General features: G+C 35.1%; 2 protein-coding genes across 2 annotated transcripts; both read right to left on the reverse strand.

The window, feature by feature from the left end:
- Window positions 1-2,695: 2,695 nt before the first annotated feature.
- LOC104235953 (uncharacterized) lies at window positions 2,696-3,160 on the reverse strand. The gene has a single exon (XM_009789789.2). The coding sequence runs from the start codon at window positions 3,158-3,160 to the stop codon at window positions 2,696-2,698; it is 465 nt and encodes a 154-aa protein (XP_009788091.1).
- Window positions 3,161-5,358: 2,198 nt separating this feature from the next.
- Window positions 5,359-17,801, reverse strand: LOC104235951 (uncharacterized). Its single transcript, XM_009789788.2, has 9 exons — window positions 17,453-17,801; window positions 16,160-16,221; window positions 12,515-12,569; window positions 12,180-12,278; window positions 11,881-11,967; window positions 11,607-11,723; window positions 10,336-10,428; window positions 6,582-6,612; window positions 5,359-5,832 (listed from the first exon to the last, which is right to left on the reverse strand). The coding sequence occupies exons 1-9, from the start codon at window positions 17,546-17,548 to the stop codon at window positions 5,648-5,650; spliced, it is 825 nt and encodes a 274-aa protein (XP_009788090.1). The 5' UTR covers window positions 17,549-17,801; the 3' UTR covers window positions 5,359-5,647.
- Between the last annotated feature and the right edge of the window lie 474 nt (window positions 17,802-18,275).

Consider the following 18,275-nt stretch of genomic DNA (forward strand, 5'->3'; position numbering starts at 1 on the left):
CGGAAAATATTGTTGATACTGACAATAATTCTAATGATAGTGATTATGTAAAGGAAGTCTGTGCCATGAGTTCTAGTCATGGGCAGAACTACTAGGTTCTTGATTCTGGTGCTACTTTTCACATGTGTCCACAAAAGAATTTATTTGTAATTTACAAGCAGATGAATGGGATTGTCTACATGGGACATGATAATCCATTACCAGTGGTAATTGGTAACTTCAGATTGAGAATATTTAATGGAATTATCAGAAACATTTAGTGTTGGCATGTTCCTCGGATGAAGAGAAATTTGATTTCTCTTTCAATATTGGATGATCAAGGGTATAAGTTTAACTCCGAGAATAGAATACTTAAAGTGTGTAAAGGCTCCATGGTATTCATGAAGAGTAAACTATATTCTAAATTATATTATTTTCAGGCCAGTGTAGTTGAAGGGGAAGTTGTTGTAGCTTTTGGGAAAAGTAGTCTAAATCAGTCTCAATTGTGGCACTTGCGACTTGGTCATATGAGTGATAAGTGAACGTCTTTGTTGAGTAAGAAAAATTTGTTGGATGAGTACAAAAATCAAGTTTTGATTTTTTGTGAGTATTGTGTGTTTGGTAAATAGATAAGAGTGAAGTTTAGCAAGAAGGTCGATCACAAGTAGAGACAAGTTAGATTATATACATTCAAACTTGTGGGGTCCAAACAGAGTTCCCTCCAATAGTAGTGTCAGGTATTTTATGACTTTTATTGATAATTACTCAAGGATAGTGTGAGTGTATTTTCTAAAAACAAAAGATGAAACATTTCGACATTTGTTAACTGGAAGACGATGATGAGAGGCAGACGGAAAGAACATAAGCGTTTTCGAATTGACAATGGATTGGAATTTTGTAATTCTGAGTTCAATAATTTCTGCAGCAGAGAGGGCATAGTGAGACACTACACTTTTGTCAGAACACCACGACAGAATGGTATTACATAACATAGTGAACAGAATACTTTGTGATTGGGAAAGAAGCATGCTTTCACACTCACGTGTTAGCTAGCAAGGATTTTTGGGTTAAAGCAATCAATACAGCTTGTTATTTGGTTAACAGATCTTTATCCATAGCTATTGAGTTCAAAACTCCTTTTGAGGTATGGTCTGGTTCGCATGCTGATTATTCAAATTTAAGGATATTTGGTTGTCCTGCTTATACTCATGTGAGGGATGGAAAACTAGAGCCGAGGGCAAAGAAATGTATATTTCTAGGGTATGTAACTGGAGTGAAAGGTGATAGATTGTGGTGTACAGATCAAAAGACTACAGGGCTAATTATTAGTAGGGATGTAACATTCAATGAATCTTCCTCACTGGACAGTCAGAGGGAGAAGGCAATAGCAGAAATAGTTTGCGGTGTCAGTGACTGCATAGAGCTAGAAATTGAATCTCCATTAGGTCAACCCAGTAATTTCAAAATAAAGAAAGTGGAGGAGATGCAAAATATTGATCAAGATGATAATATTGATGCACCTATGCAACATCAACCATGTAGCATTGTAACAGGCAGAGAGAAGAGAGTGATCAACCGACCGCAAAGATTTGCAAACGTAGTTGATGGAAATCTTTTTGGATATATGAATCCTGTGGGATTTGCTTTGCAGAGACCGTTGATGAGTTTGCTTGTTATAGTTACCCAGAAGCTATTCTGAGTACAGAACCGAATCGACATATTAGTGATATGGATGTAGATATTGAGTCTCTTAACAAGTTTAGGCGTTGCCTAGACTTGGTTGATGTGTGCGAAAATGGATAGAGCCCTTGCGAGGGCTGAGAGCAAGGTAGAGAGATGTTCCTATTGATGAAAAGAATTCAAGTCAAGGAGAGAATTTATTATTTCGTGGCTTGAATTTTTTTCTTATATTTTTAGAAAACTCATAATCCCTATAAGTTTGGGAAAAGTTATTGCCCTTGTTAAATTGGGAAATCTTTCTCTTATAGGTTTGGGACTATTTGAGATCTATATATAGGGGTTGTAGTTGAGAATTTTAAAGAATGTATTGTAGTTTTCTATTCATAGTGAAAACTGCCCCGAAAATTAGGCTTAACCGAACCTGTTACTGTTACGCAATATTAGATACACTTTATTATTGAGGAAGTAATATAGATTAAGCCGAATGGCAGAAAAAGACTAGTTGCTCTTTGGGCGGACCCTTCCTACTGAAATCCATAATGTTTTATGAGTCGACTATTAAATTTGCTTCGGTCAATATAAATTGAGCATTGGATCATAAATTGCACAACTGGAGAACATCTTTTCAATTTGTCTCTTTTTTCTTTTCTCTAATTTGTAAATATTAAGTTGTTAAAAGTTGATACATTATAGAACAAAGTAGTTAAAATCATACAATAAAACATTTGTTTGTCTCTTTTCTTTCTTTTAATTTGTTGACAAAGTTCTCTCATGGGACTTTTCTCTTAAACAGTTATTGCAAAAACGAACAAAAAAATGTTCAATCTACAATCCACATATCACAGTTCTTACTAGTACATAGATCAAACATATTGAAGCTTTCAAATCCCAAATCCTTATGGAAAATGTTGTCTTACAAGGCAAAATGAAGAAGAAGAAAAAAACCAATAAAACAAATACCCAAACAAACAGGTAACAAAGATGATTTTTATACACTTACAATTAGCAAACACTGGAAAAAGAAGAAAGAAATCAATCAACAAAGTTCAGTTCTTGGCTTTTTCCTAACAGAAATACAACCTCTTTGATGATCTCTAAATATTCTAATCTCAGAACAATCCCTCAAATCCTCAAGACTTATATACTGCTGCTTCACCATTCTTGAGAAATCACAACCAGTATCATTAATCCAAATATAAGGGTGACAAGATTCATCATAATAATAAAGCAAACTCTTCATTCCACTTTCATTATTATTCCCAAATTTATTACCACCTGGCATATAAGCCTTGTATATTTTCTTGGAATTTAGCCTCTTTGATGATCCTGCCTTCAAAGTATGAACTTTCTTCAAGATTGAACCAACCCTTATCTGCAATTCAATTGGTTTATCACTAAAATTCCAAATTCTTGTACCAAAACTAGAGACTTGAGCTTGATCTTTGCACCCATTGAAGCATTTTACAAAAGAAACTAGGCTAAAATTACTGCCACCTTCCATTTCATTATGTGTATGAAAGTTTGGAATTTTTTGGTCACTATGGCTAGCTTTTTAAAGGGTCTAGAGAAAACGAAAATAATCATATATGTGCTGTAACTTTCGGCCAATTGCTATATATTCCAAACTTTCGCTATTAAGTGATTCTGATATTCTTGGATTTGTGGGCCATTGGAAATGTTACTTATTTGGTTAGGCAGTGAGAAATTTTAATTTTATTAGCTGTGAGACTATGACACTTTTTTATTTTTATTTTAAGGAGTAACATGATATGTATAATATGAACAATTTCATAAAGACACCTATATCTTTCAGCGATAGAGAAGTGTCTCTCCACACTTTGAAATTACATACACGGTCGTTTGGTACGATGGATAAGCAAAAATAACTTTGGATAAAAATTTAGTACCGCCATATTTCTTATTTGATTATTAATTCTAAGATTAAAAATTGTACTGGGATAACTTATACATGTTAGATGATAGAATAGTAATCCTAGAATAAATCAGTAAAATTGACAATCCCGGGATTAATACAACATATCAAACAGTCAATAAAAAATAATATTAGGATAACTAATCCCAACATAACTTATCTTCAAACCAAACAATTATAAGTTTGTCAACTAAATCATAACTTCTCCTTTTTATGCAGCCGAATAAACTCAATATCTCGGTTAATTGAGGAATAAAACAAGAAAACAAAAGTGTATACATAATAGAAAAAGAATATATAGCTGCTAATTAACTAAGTAAACCATAACCATTTATTACCATTTATCATACAATCATTTAACTATACCTAATCCTAAACTATTTTGAGGTCAACTATAAAGACTCATTTATATGCATTATGCTCTATTCAGAACAATTTCATTTCAATATAAAATATTGTATCTTTTAATTCAAATTAAGGATGCTATAAAACTAGAACTTCTCTAAGTCTCACACGTATCCTTACATACAAATCTCAAGCTAGATTTAAAAATGACAGGCTTAAAAAAAAAAAATCCAACCTTCATTTGTATGGTAGCACATAATTTGCACAATAACAAGATAAAGGACATTCTTGGTAGCAACTGTCTTTAGGGTCAGAAAAGCAAGAAAAGAAGAATGTTGGGGACAGTAAGCATTTTTATAGTGAATTATTGATTAAGCCTCAAATGATTTTGCTTTATCTATCATCATTGTGCTTGTTCTTTTTTAATCTTTTACTTTAATTATAAGCTTCTTAGAAGCACCTTTAATCTCTTTCTTTCGAAACTTCAGTGCCAGGCAAAGAATTTTCCAAATATTTAGAATAGCATAACGTGTAAAGTTGTTATCATGGGAGCAGGAGATCACAGGTTCAAGTAATGGAAATAGTCTTTTTCAGAAATACAGGATAAGGCGGCATACATAGACTCTTATAGTCCGACCCTTCCTCGGACCTCACGCATAACGGAAGCTTAGTGCACCGGGCTGCCTTTTATTTGAACCTACCAGCCATTTGGTGGTAAAAGTAGTCCTAAAAGGTTAGGCCACACCAAAACCTTTGTACCCTTGTTATGATGTTTGTTGCAGTACAAAGAGGGGAAAATGTAGTGGTGGTAGTTAAAGTGTGACTTTGTATTTCCATATGGTACTATTGATAAAATGCACTATGCCCAACATAAGAACATGAAATCCTTTTCAAAATGCATTTGTGAATGTCCCAATGTTTTTTGCAATATCACATGTTTGAATCCCAGTGGATCTTAACTAGTTGAAGACAATTCAAGGGCAACCATAGTTGGTGCCACTTAACAGAGAGTTCAGTGACTTTCTATAATACTCTAGCACAGTGAGCGATTTTTACGTTATAAAAAAATATAGTGCCATAAAGTAAAAGTTGGATGACTATCCACATGAACCATCCCGAAATGAAATGTGCGTTTAAGTGGCACGAGTTCAGGCCCAACCATAGTCACCTCCAGTAGTTCCTCATTCTATATATGGTCCCAAAAGTGACGGTAAAAAAAAACATCACTCTCAGTTCCTGTAATTCAACTATGTATAATTTTTACAATCTAGATTACCTTATTTACATTCTGTATAAACAGATTATCCAAGCAAACTGGGGCAAGAACTCATGAACTATGTGCACAACTGAGCAACCAGATCAATTGGTTGTCTTAGTTTGCTATGAGAAGCAAATGCTTTATCAAATCCAATCCAAGAACATGATAAAGGGTTCTTTAGTACTAAGAAGTAGACAAAGGGTACATTAAGGAAACTATTTCCCGAGTTTATTACACTTGTTAGCTCGTGGCAATCCAAGACTCGGTAGACTTAAAAAGTAGCCTAAACAAACTAAAGAATTCACTTCTATCCAAACTACATGGATTTGTATAATCTGCCTGTACAAATGAAGACTATGAAATGCATCACCAAAAGGATGCCAAAACCATCAAGAAGAAATAACACCTATAGCAGTAGCATGAGTATCAAATTTACAAAGATAAGATGGGTCCTATTTCTCATGATTGTCTTGAGCAGAATCTATCTTGATTATAAGCGGCTGGCCGAGATGGGCAGTAGGATCAGCCACCGTTGGTAGCTCTGGCGATGGCAATATGTCATCAATGTCTTCATTTTCAGCCAATGCTTTTTCTAAAGCAGCCTTGGCAACTCTTGTGACACAAATTATTAAAAACACTGCAATACATGCAAACAAGGTTATTCTTGGGGATATTGAAACACTATGTTCAAATGTGTTGGCATTTCATCGACAAGCAATATCACTCTATCCTAACAACATTTGCAAATACATTACCAACGTAATTCTTAAGTATATGTTAATATTGAGAGACACTTTCACAATGGAACAAGCTAGGGGAGCAACCTCTATCCTAACATCATTGTCAAATAGTCTAAACAGGTAATACTTTTCTGGTAAAGAACTCAACAGGTAATACTTAAGTACACAACTATATATTAATATTCCGAGAGACTTTCACGACAGAAAAGCTGGAGGGAGCAAAAGATGTTTGGTGTGAAAATATTTTGGCAAGGATGAATAGTTTTAGAATAGCTGTAGCTACGAATAGTACTTTTTGGGGATAAATAGTTATGTATATGCTATACTTGAGTGTCAGTCTTTTGTTTGACAAATTAGGTTATGCTAAATGCTAACAGCATCACAAGAGAGTATGCTCAATTTTTAAGAGAGTTATGAGCTAAACTCATTAAGCATTTTCTCAAATTAATTAAGTTGGAGTCAAATTAAAAGTTCACATTATGCAAGGTTTCAAGTTAAAGAGCCTCTCAGTAAAAAGGATTTGACTCGTGATCTTCACTTTCTAACAACATAAGAACATCTTTTTTTACAGTGATTTTGCATATAAAGATCTTTTTTGTTCAGTTACAAAAAAATAAAAGCAATTTATAAAGTATTAGAGACTCACCAGAGACCAATAGGCCCAATATGATCATAGCCTGGCCACAAAGAAAACAAAAAGAAAAAGCAGCTGTCAGAAAATCTATAGAAACAAACAAGGATATGGAATATTTGGTCCTCAATATCATCCAGAAACCTAAAATATGGAAAATAGTTATAAAAAAAAATAAAAATAAAAAAATTAAAAGGGATAGGTCCAGTTCTTTTAAACTGATCGGTTGGTTTAGCCTGCATGATGAAAGTGGAGCTAATACAATCATCCATTTTATGGATCAGGGTCCATTGCAAAGTAGGGCTACAACGATTACTAGGGCTGATAAATAGTGGATTGGGCTAAATTTGCATACCTAGAAAAAATTACATACTTATGAAGGTTTCATTACTAGTTGCCGACAACGGACTTGTTTTTCGCATTTACGTAATATGTTTTCTTTTTCTTTTTGATCAAGTATTTATAGGCATTCATGTGATCTATTTATTCATTTTGAAAAAATAAAACATGCACCCACTAAAGAATTAGTAACTGTAGGTTAGAGTTCAATTAGTGAGGTGGAGTAATACGTTCAGCTGAACATATATTATGCAATATACTTGTTGCCTTCATATGAAAATACATAATTGGTGAATGTTACGACAAATGTAGAGTGGACATCCATATGCAAGAAACTATTAGGACGAATTCAATTTTTGAGTGAGTTCCGTCAGCGTATTATACACTATCAAGTCACCTTTATCTGTTGTCGCAGGTAGCTTGTCTTATTTACAAGATTATACCACATTTTAAGGAGGCTTACCAATATCCTTTGGATGACCTAATAGTATAAAAAAATCATTACGTTGACGGTGTATAACTTAAACTCTTTTTGGAACACTGACCAATGAATGAAAAAAGAATTCAAAAATAAGGCCAAAATGTTATTTGAATAAACAATATGAATGTAGAAAATGAGCACTTGTCTAACAATGCTCACTTGAAGCTCAGAAGCACTAAATAAACCGCTTGTCCATTTTGTAGAATAAGCCTAAAAATGGTAACTAAACTCGGCATATTACTAAGCCAATCCATGCAAGTTTGGCCAATTTAAGAAGCAATTAACTTCTCTCCGGAAGTAGTTTTGACTTTTCTTTTTACCAAAAATACTCTTAACAAAATATAATATATACCAAAATAACCTTACTTATCTTAAACTTAATACTTAGGATATTAATGTACAAGTACTTCTTATTTTTAGGATAGCTTTCTAATATATAGTGAATTCAGGGGTAACTGCTTTTATATTTGTTGAATAATTTTTAAAATCATTTTAAAAGAATTAAAGTAGTTTTCATTTTTATTTTCATATTTTGCCTAAATAAAATGAAAAGATTTAATTATTGTCTTTAATAATAAATTTTTGAGATTATTTATTTACTATACTATCAACTATTAAGTAAATCTCTTCATGTCCTTATTCGTAATTTGATACTTAAAAGCACTTTTTGAAAAGCTTGGTCAAACACAAATTATTATTCAAAAGTGTTTTTCAGATTGATTAGCCAAAGACAAATTGCTTCTCTCCAAAAATACTTTTTCCAAACGCACTTTTGCAAAAGGCACTTTTCAAAGAAGCTGATTTTTCCAGCTTGGCCAAACAGGCTACTAGTCTGAATCCCACATAGTTGTTATACTTTAAATGGATCTTTTACTTTAATCTATTCTGTTACTCCCTCCAGTTCAATTCTTACTTTCCTTTAAATATGTTAAAAAAGGATGTCATATTTCTTTATTTAAAAAGTCCTTAATTCTAACATTCCCATTTTACCCTTGATGATACACTCTTATAGAAATGACATGGCATGCTTAAGATCACAAGGTTCAAAGTACTCCCTCCGTTCCAATTTATGTGAACTTGTTTGACTTGGCACGGAGTTTAAGAAAAAATGAAGACTTTTGGAATTTGTGATCCTAAACAAGTCAGAAAGGGGTCCAGAGTATTTGTGTGGTTATAAAAGTTTCTCATCAAGGGTAAACTTGAAAATTTAAGCTAAATTGTTTCTAAATTTAGAAAGGGGTCATTCTTTTTGGAACGGACCAAAAAAAAATAGGTTCACATAAACTGTAACGTAGGGAGTATATTTTTGGTATGTTATACATCTTTAGCTTAAGACGACATTCAAAAAGTTTCTTTACATTTTTAAAATTCATGCTCAATCAAACTAAGACACAGAATTAAATTTAGGGAGTATTAGCTAAAGTAGCATGTAATCCGGGATAGAGACAAATTTATCCATGTGATTTTACGTCTATACCATCCTATTTAGCACCTTCAATCACCACACTGTCACACACCTAAGAATCAGCGCATTTGAAGATCTACTAGGATGGCCAAATCACCTCAAATGACATTCTTTTATTTTATCTTTTGTGTGCTACTTGCATTCTCTACTAAATGTGATAATTTCTTATCTGGTCTAATTTTGTATAACTGTATATCAACCTTAATATTCGCATGTCTACAACAATCATTAAACTACTATAACAGAATACAACTTGTTTCCACTCTCATCTCAATGATTGTGCAAGAAATTGTTCGATTTAGTATAAATTGCCTATACATAATCACTGATTTTACACTAATAGCCCGTTTGGCCAAGCTGCAAAAATCAGCTTATTTTGAGAAGTGTTTTTTTTCAAAAGTACTTTTGGTGAGAAGCAGTTTGTGTTTGGCTAATTAGTTTGAAAAGCACTTCTGAGCAGCAATTAGTGTTTGGCCAAGCTTTAAAAACTGCTTCTAAGTGTATTTTTCTCAAAAGTGCTTCTCAAAAAGTGCTTTTGGAGAGAAGCTACTTTTTTCTGCTTCTCCAAAACTGCTTCTGCTTCTCCTCAAAAGCACTTTTTTTCCTTCCAGAAGCTTGGCCAAACACCTCAAATTGATCAAAAAAAAAAGCACTTTTGGCCAAAAATAAGTTTGGCCAAACAGGCTATAACTAATGTTACCTAGTACATAGATCACTCCAATTCGTGGAACGATAATGAGTTTCGCAATTAGCTACCCACTTTGGATTTTCAATTTCTTAGCAAGCATTCATTAGTTTATCAGTAACCGTATAATAAAATCTTATGTCTCCATAACTTCACAAAAATAGTCAAGTGGTACTCACATTTTACCACTTCCAACAAGACATAGTATGTCGAGAGTGTTGTGTCATTATCAACTATTGGTTAGATGGGCAAAGAAAATCACATCCATCCAACCAAATCCTTTGGAAACTACTTCATAAATGACTTGATGGTAGTTTGGAATTTAAATACGCATACAACCTTGGTCGCTTATTTTAATTTTCCCTTGTCCCCCAAAGGTTTCTTTTTCCAGCTTGTGCACGACCAATTTACTAGTAACCTTGTTAGCTCCTATCTCCCACCGATACAGGTACCGAATAACTCTTACCACCAAGACTTAGGTAGATAGGAATAGTTCACCGAATTCGCCTCTACAAGGATTTGAACCTTGGTTCCAAGGTCGTCACTCCAACTCTTTGATTGCTAGAACACCCTTGGGGGTTCCTTGCCCCAAAAGTTTATCCTGGTGTGGTAGCAAAAAAAAAATACCAAAATTCCTTACGTTAACTAATCATTTGTCCTATATGACTGCAGAATACTACTATTCACTTTGAGGCACAAAAGACCAGTTTCCAATATATGAACATGACTAAATTACTATTAGGCATTAGCACAGGATTTGTTAAATGTTATATAGCACAGATAACCACTTAGCTCTTACCCAGCGGGTTTTCGAAAATTCACCCCATCCATGAGTAACATCAGAAATATCTTTCAGAGTTGTGCCGACATACACCAGGGCAAAAGTTATTGGCTGCAAGGAAAAGAAATAGATTCATCAGTATAATATGGAAAAGATTAACTCATAACTAAAGGACCAGTTTCCTAACATATCAACCAGTAATCAAAGCGACATGGCTGAGAAAGGATGCCTGGTGGAATTTCAAGAGTTATTGAAAAGATCAAGGCATGCAGTTGATCCTACTATACCAAAAATGGATTTTTGGTCAAGGTCATTTCACATGGATAGCATCTGCACCGAGTTAAACACAGAAACCAATGGAAAACCCTCTCCCAAGAGGAAGGACTAAGGATGTCCCCGCATATAATATAAAGGGGTTGTATAGAGCCATCCAATTCAAACCTGGCACATATGCATGCAACCTTTACGTCATAGCCAAATTTGCTAATATCCCATTTTACATGGGTCGTTACAGGTCATCACCAGAGGCGTATGCATGTTGACGGATATGGGTTCACGTGAACCATACTCCTCTCCCTAAACCATGTATAACAATGGTATATTTCTTCAGAATTATTTAAATATATGTGCGTGAACCCATGCTCGAAGACTCTTATGATGCAATTATTATTGGGTGCACCTCTACAAGTGAAATTGGCGGTTCAATTTCCACTCTGAACGGTTTTATTTTCGGCATGGAGTATAGATATATATATATGTGAAAATTACTAAAATTTCAAAAAGAATATAATTTTGAACCTATAATTTCAAAAGTGGAGTGGGTTCATGATAAAAGACTAAAGTTAAACCCGTCAAATGTAAATTCTAGATCCACCTCTTCACTACAGTGCACCCACCCTCTTGAAATCCCGGATCCGCCTCTAGTCATCACGGTTTAGGTTTTTGGTGGCTGTATAACTTGGTTTCTCTAAATCTAGTGCTAAACATTTGCTTTTAAACAATACCCTCATTGAATTTATTCCGGCAGGGATGGGGTGAGGTTGCCCACTCCATTCCACTAACTCTTTTGACATTGCATTCGAGAAACCACTTTGTTCTGAATCAAGCTAGGAATGACACCTCTTTACAAGGACATGAAAATAGTTCTTGTAAAAAGACATCAACGACACACCACGACCATATCTATATCACATGGCAAGCCATGAAAGAGACTTTGACCTAGAGGCAACTGGGAGGGGGGTGTATAGGTAGGTAGGTAGGTATATATATATAGAGAGAGTAAAACTTACCATCATTCCCAACCATGAAGCCAACATGTATTCCCAAATTGAAACTGGTGTCACCGATAAAAGGTAGTTCAACATATTAAATGGAAGCAGAGGAACAAGCCGGAGCAGCAAAACAATCTGTCAAATCAGAGTAAATCAATTTGCATCCTTACTTCTGCTCTTTCTGGAAATTAATATCCACATTACTGACACACTTCTTAGCCAAAATGACAATCTGAAGATGTCATGACTATTAAAAGGACCTTTTCAAGCATTTCATGAAAGACACACAAACCTTAAAGCCAGATTTCCGAATTGCAATTGCAACTGCACGAAACTGTGGATAATCCTTCAACTTGGAAATGACAAATGACCTCCCAATCTGTCGAAATGTCAGCCAAAATGTCAAAATGTCCTGAAAAATCTACGGCCTTGAACCTCAGGTAGTCCATTTTTTGTTATACCACTAAAGTACCAATCAGAGCTCATTGAAATGGACTATGGGTGAAATCATGTTGTTCTAAGCAATACCTCAAGTGAATACATTTCTAACTGCACCAACAAAATATCCCTCTCCGGAACAGAAGAACTCACCGTTCTACCGAGAAGAAATGCTGCGGCAGCACCAATGGTAGCACCAATAGAATCAGCAATAAAACCCACAGGCAAGCCAAATAGATAACCACCACCTAGCTGAAAACAGGAGCCATGTAGAGTTCAGATTCAAATTATAACATCTAGATCCATTAAATTATTACTTTGTGACATGAAGTAATTAGCCAAATATCATTGATAACTAAGTCCATGATCCATGAGAAGCAGAGACAGATTGGTCAATATGTGCTATAAAACAATTTTGAACATCTGACTAAAGAAATTGGGGGTTGGGAGGGGCACATGACTTAAACAACAAACACCATAAATTTTACCGTAAGAACTGATGCTGGAACTGCCAATACCGTTAGAGGAATGTATGCAACAGCCCTGTAAGACAGAAAACAACATGACCAAAAGAACAGCAGCATAAATCTCCAGTGTTGATTGCAATATCCTATCTATAGGGGCATTTTGGACCAAAAAAAAATATAATAACTAATGCAAAATGAGAAGAGCGGTATCCCAAAGGTGTTTGCGTTATGATTAAAGTGTGAATGGAAAAACCCACCAGGAAGATTACTCATGACAACGTGGAAGGGCATTTGGGGATACACACTAATTTAAAATTTTCAGCACTTATTCTGCTTCAGCTAGGCATAAAGGGCTTAAACAACAGATAGGCAGCAGGGGTCTTTATAGTGCTTTAAGGTAGCAACCAATTTTTTATTTGGTGACTCTTTTTCTCTGAAACAACGAATAGCAGCTCCCATGTTTCAGCAGTTGCGGCAACATTATTTCGGGGTTTTTGGGAGGCGAAACAAGCTGCTCATAGCTAAGCTTCAAAGGAAATCAAAGCTCAAAACGTTACACAACCCCTATGCCATGGATTTCTTAGATTGAGCAAGAATCTCCAAGAACACCAAAAATCTTCAAGTTAAGGTAACTTCAACAAGGTAAATTCTTAACTTTTTCAATTATAATGATGGAATAAGTATTATTAGTGTGTTCTTGAGCTTGAAACACTATTTAATTTATGGATTAAGCTAACCTAGAGTCTTGAGTTTAAGGAATTGCTGGGTTAGTTGAAGGAGAAGATAATATGATTTGGGCTAAGTAATGAGTTGAGTAATGACTTCAAGGACATAAGTAATTCCATGTGTTGAATTTATAAACTCGAAGTTTGTAATTTATTAAGAGACCGAAGTTGGATGGTTTGTAGCCAATTTGTGAGCCCAGAATGAGTTTTATGAGAATTATTTGGTCAAGTACAGATAGAACTCATACATATGTGTAGATTGAATTGTATTGAACGTTTGGGATGTAGTGGACCATTTGAGAAGTTGCTAATTGTGCGAGAGGCCAAGGTATGGTAAGACTTGACCTTCTAAATGTGATGTTCCAACTTTCATGCTTTCAAAGTATTTGATAAAATTCATAAACGAACATTTTGTCATCAAGTGCTTGTGGGAATGAAAGGGTACTTGATTCACCATCTTTTACAGAAAGCTTGAATGATAACCACGCGACCTTATGTTAAATGTTGAAATGATATGTTCTAATGCATATGCCACTTTAAATTGCCATGAATAATGAATGTCGCATGTGTTAAGAATTAATGTACTTACTTGAAAGCCTTAAAATGTTTTCATGCCCATTATGGTTCATTTGATTTAAAATTATTATGTGATGCCATTTGGCTATTTATTGTGTGTTGTTATGACATGTGAAGGCTACAAGCCTTGAGGTGACCCAAAAAGAGAGGGCCAGGCTAACGTGAGAATACATTGATGACCACAAGCCTTGAGGTGACCCAAGTGGAGGGTCAAGCCAATGTAAGAAGGTAAAAGTTTAATGTCCATAAGCCTAGAGGTGGCATGAAAGGAGGGTCGGGCTAATGTACATGAAAAGATAAAGCCCCCACAGTAATGCGTTTACGTTTTACCTGTCTTTATGATGATAAATGTTTATGACAAATGAAATGTGTTAAATGAATATTCTTGAACATTATTTCATGAGTTTACTTCAATGTTTTACATCATGTTTTCATAAAGGCGTATCCCAACATTTCGGCTTGTCGATGATACATACTGGCATTATATTCAGGTCATTCAAGGCTACCCATTTACCTTTCTTGTTTCAGATATTGGTACGGTCGAGGAGGGTACTACATTCTAGAGTTTAGCATCCTCCTTCCACAGATTTTGGTGAGCCACACCCCTACTCCGGTGTTGGCTAGGTTGTGCTTATCATTCTTTGTCACGAGGTATTTCCCTAGGAGTCATAAGTATTCTTTTGTTACTCTAGCGGCTCATGACTAGAGTGGTCATATGTATTATTTTGTTACTCTGGCGGCTCACAACTAAACTAGACATATGTATTCTTTTGTGACCTAGCGGCTCACTACTAGACTAGTCATATTTATGCATTTTTTACTCTAGCGCCTCACAACTAGACTAGACTTGTGGGACCTATTCTTTTGGTATGTATATATGTCGACATTCCCAAGATGTAGAACTTTATGATTCATGCGGATAGCATGGCCTTATGTGGAACTATGTGTTTACTGTTTTCGATTTATAATTGTTAAAGCATCTAGGTGATGGTACGGGGGTGCCCAAATCCCCATATGTATATACTTTTCATGAATTATGTTATAGTGTTGATTCTTCTCAGCAGATATGGGTAGCCCTATGGCGGTCACGGTTTCTCTTTGAATTAGGGGCGTGACATAAAGTAAGAAAATTTATTTCATCCAGATGAGGAAAAACCCTTATATAATTTTCTTTTTAGTTAAACCTAGGGAAAGACCTTGTATAAACAACAAAAAGATCATGTTCTATACAAAAGCAATGCTTAGAAAAATATTCAGCAATCACCAATAATTGTAGGAACACCCTGCAAATATTGGATATGATGAAAAGATCTTGAAATGGATTGATGAGTTCCCTATCAGATGCAAGATAATCACAGTACTTGTCCTTCTAATTAGAACAAGAATTAGCATGCATCCAAATTTTACAAGGTTTTCCAAGGGGCAACTTCCTTGAATCATCTAGGAATGAATATCTTTTTACCTTTTACCTTGATTTTTCCTTTTTGGAGAAAAACACAAACACATCAGCAGGGTTGCACAAAAAAGTAACTTCCTGATAGTACCCAACAATAATAACAATGTCTAACATAATGCTTTTAATCCATGCATTCACATTTCACAATGTGTACAGAGAACAGTGTGAGGAGCCTAAGCAACATAAACAATATCAGCCCTTTAACTCAACGCCAAACGGATGACAATAGGACAGTAATAAATGAGGATGAGCATTGAAAGAACAAAACTGAACTTCTATAATGTCTAAACAAAGGACGAGCTTCACGTTAATAAGGAGACAAATTAAGGGAGGACCCTATAAGATTTGCTCCCCCCCCCCCAAAACCCCCCCAACCACAAAAAAGGAACAAAAACATAGCCCAACTATGCGACGGTTGGATCGGGGATATACCAGACTCTACATGTTCCATGTTCTTAGAGCACTCACATACAGCTGAACATAATGTCTACAGGGCAATAGTACTAATCACTATTTTTTTATAACTGAGAAATCCCTGAGGGCCAGCGACGCATGGTTCGAGACTACCCTTCTCCACTTAAATACCAGGCTTTTGTCTGCGGTAGGGTTCAAACCATGACTTGCGCCTAAACCTTACATCAAAACCTACCCTGTTATCACTAGACCAAAGCCCTGGGGGCTACTTTCTCGATTTATAACTGTACTATTTATGCCCCCCGCATGGCCATTCTATGAAGTGCACCAATTTTGACTGCTTTGGAATACCCTTGCAAATTAACAAGAATACCTCAATTTTGCATGCATATCTGTTCCCACCTTGTCAAATAACTCAAATCACTCAACTTAATCAAATGTAGGGAATGATTTAACATGATCACATTAAATATTTATGTATAAAAAGCAACTTACAGAACAAGAGGACCCCAAGGACCAAGATCTTGCTCAATCCATATCAAGAAATTTTTCAGCATCTGCACAAAAAAAAGTAAAATAAAAAAATGCAACATCACAGCCCCATGGAGAGATAAATAACTTGAGTCGACGAGGCCCCATAGACGTGTTTCTAAGCTATCCTTATCATGCACCAGAAGTATCCAGCTTATCGATAGAATTTCACAGAAACGACAACCAAAAAGTGAGCTCCACTCGATTATTCATCCATCTAAAAATTATTCTTGAAGTTAGGATCCAAGAATCCAGTCCTATCACAAAAGTATTCAGGAGTCACATCATGTGGATCACACGTTATGAACGCATATGATAGGATAACACAGTCAACCCCAACACATTATGAACGTTTATCATATATGATCAGGTAATACAATCAATTCAACTTGGAATGCACTGGTAAGTCGACATGAATTGAACAAAGCAATGACTCTAATGGACGTCCAACTACACCTTTGTCCTTCAGACTGTGGAATAAGCTCTCGTGTTTTCCTCACAGCTCGAGTAAAACATATCTATGAAAGAAGCTAATAGCATTTGCCTAGAACCAAACACCATCCCAAGCCAAAGATAATAAACCCAGAGGTGAGAGAAGATAAAAACTTGCCAACACAACCTCTCTACTTGAAACGATCCATGCAACCAAGTAAATCACACTCAGACAAGGATGATCATCTTAACAAAACAGCAAAAAGACCACCTCAAACCCAAATTAGTTTGGGTTGGCCATATGAATGTTCTATATCCATTCCACTCAATTTGGGCTTGTTTCATTTCAAATATTTAATAATTCATAAATTAAGTTATTCTCTAAATCTCACACTAATACCCTACACTACCATACAAATCTCTGGCAAAACTAAAAGACTCTTAGCAAATCAATGACGAATTTGCAAAATGTAAAAAAGCAAATTGGGAACAAATGAATCAATCCTCCTCCATATATAGTCTATACACAAATGTCAATTGCAGATACTTTCACATCCCTAACAAAAGTCAGAAATCAAGAATAACCAAGCAATGTAAGCGTTACTAAAGAAAAACCCAGATCAAGAAATCGTCTCTCAACCAAAAGGGGTGAATAATTTTATAAGAAAAAATAATAATAAAAGGAAAACCCAGGTGAGTCAAAATGAAGAATTACCAAAGAAATGAATTTGTTACCAAAAACCCAGATCAAATTAATCATTTTATCAACCAAAAGGAGTTTAAAATAAAAGAAAAATAAGAAAACCCAAATGATAAAAATGGAACCTTTTCAACAGGGAGAGTGAAACAAGCGGTGGCAATGGCAGCAATAAGGAGGAGAAGGAAGGTGAATTTGAGAAAGGAAGACCAATGAAAAGCCATTGATAATCTCTTGCGCCAACGCGGCCTACACTCCTCTTCGTCTTGTTCCTCTGGAGAAGTTGCTTGCTTCAAACACAAGCGCGGCCTCAAATTCAATCCTCCTAAATTAGCCAGATTGAATGACTGGATATAGATATTATAATCAAACACACCTAAATTATTGATAATGCCTCATTTCACATTAGCAAACAAGAATAGTAATTTTGATGTTGCTGTTTCAGGTCTCGTGGATCTATATTTTTTAAGCTAAGAGAAGCTTCTTCGCGTTTGACAGGTTTTGTTTTAGCTTCTCTGCTTTCCTTTTTTGCTATTTTTGGCGTAACGTAGTGAAACTACTCCAAACTCTCGTGTACTTTGCTATATTTACACTTTTCTCTAGCAAATACTAAGAAGGAAAAAAAAAAGTAATTTGATTATTATTTGAAGGTGTTACTAATTGAGAAATTGCATATTATTTAATTATAATTTGTCAAAAAATGAAATTTAAATATTTTAAGTTATAATATGTTGATTTATATAATATTTTTATGTAATTAATCTTAGGGGAGACCATTCGAATGGTTGAATTGATGACTTCGCTTCGATCTCTTCGACTGAACCTAAAGGAGACTTCGATCATTCAACTTTAGCTTCTGAAGGAGGAATCATGTCACTTGGAATTTCGGAAAGTGAATCCTCTCTTTCAGATCCTGGCCTTGGTAGAACTTGTCTTTGATTGGGATTTCGA

The sequence above is a fragment of the Nicotiana sylvestris genome, chromosome 1 (genome assembly GCF_000393655.2).
Source record: "Nicotiana sylvestris chromosome 1, ASM39365v2, whole genome shotgun sequence".
In the NCBI taxonomy this organism is placed as follows: Eukaryota; Viridiplantae; Streptophyta; class Magnoliopsida; order Solanales; family Solanaceae; genus Nicotiana; species Nicotiana sylvestris.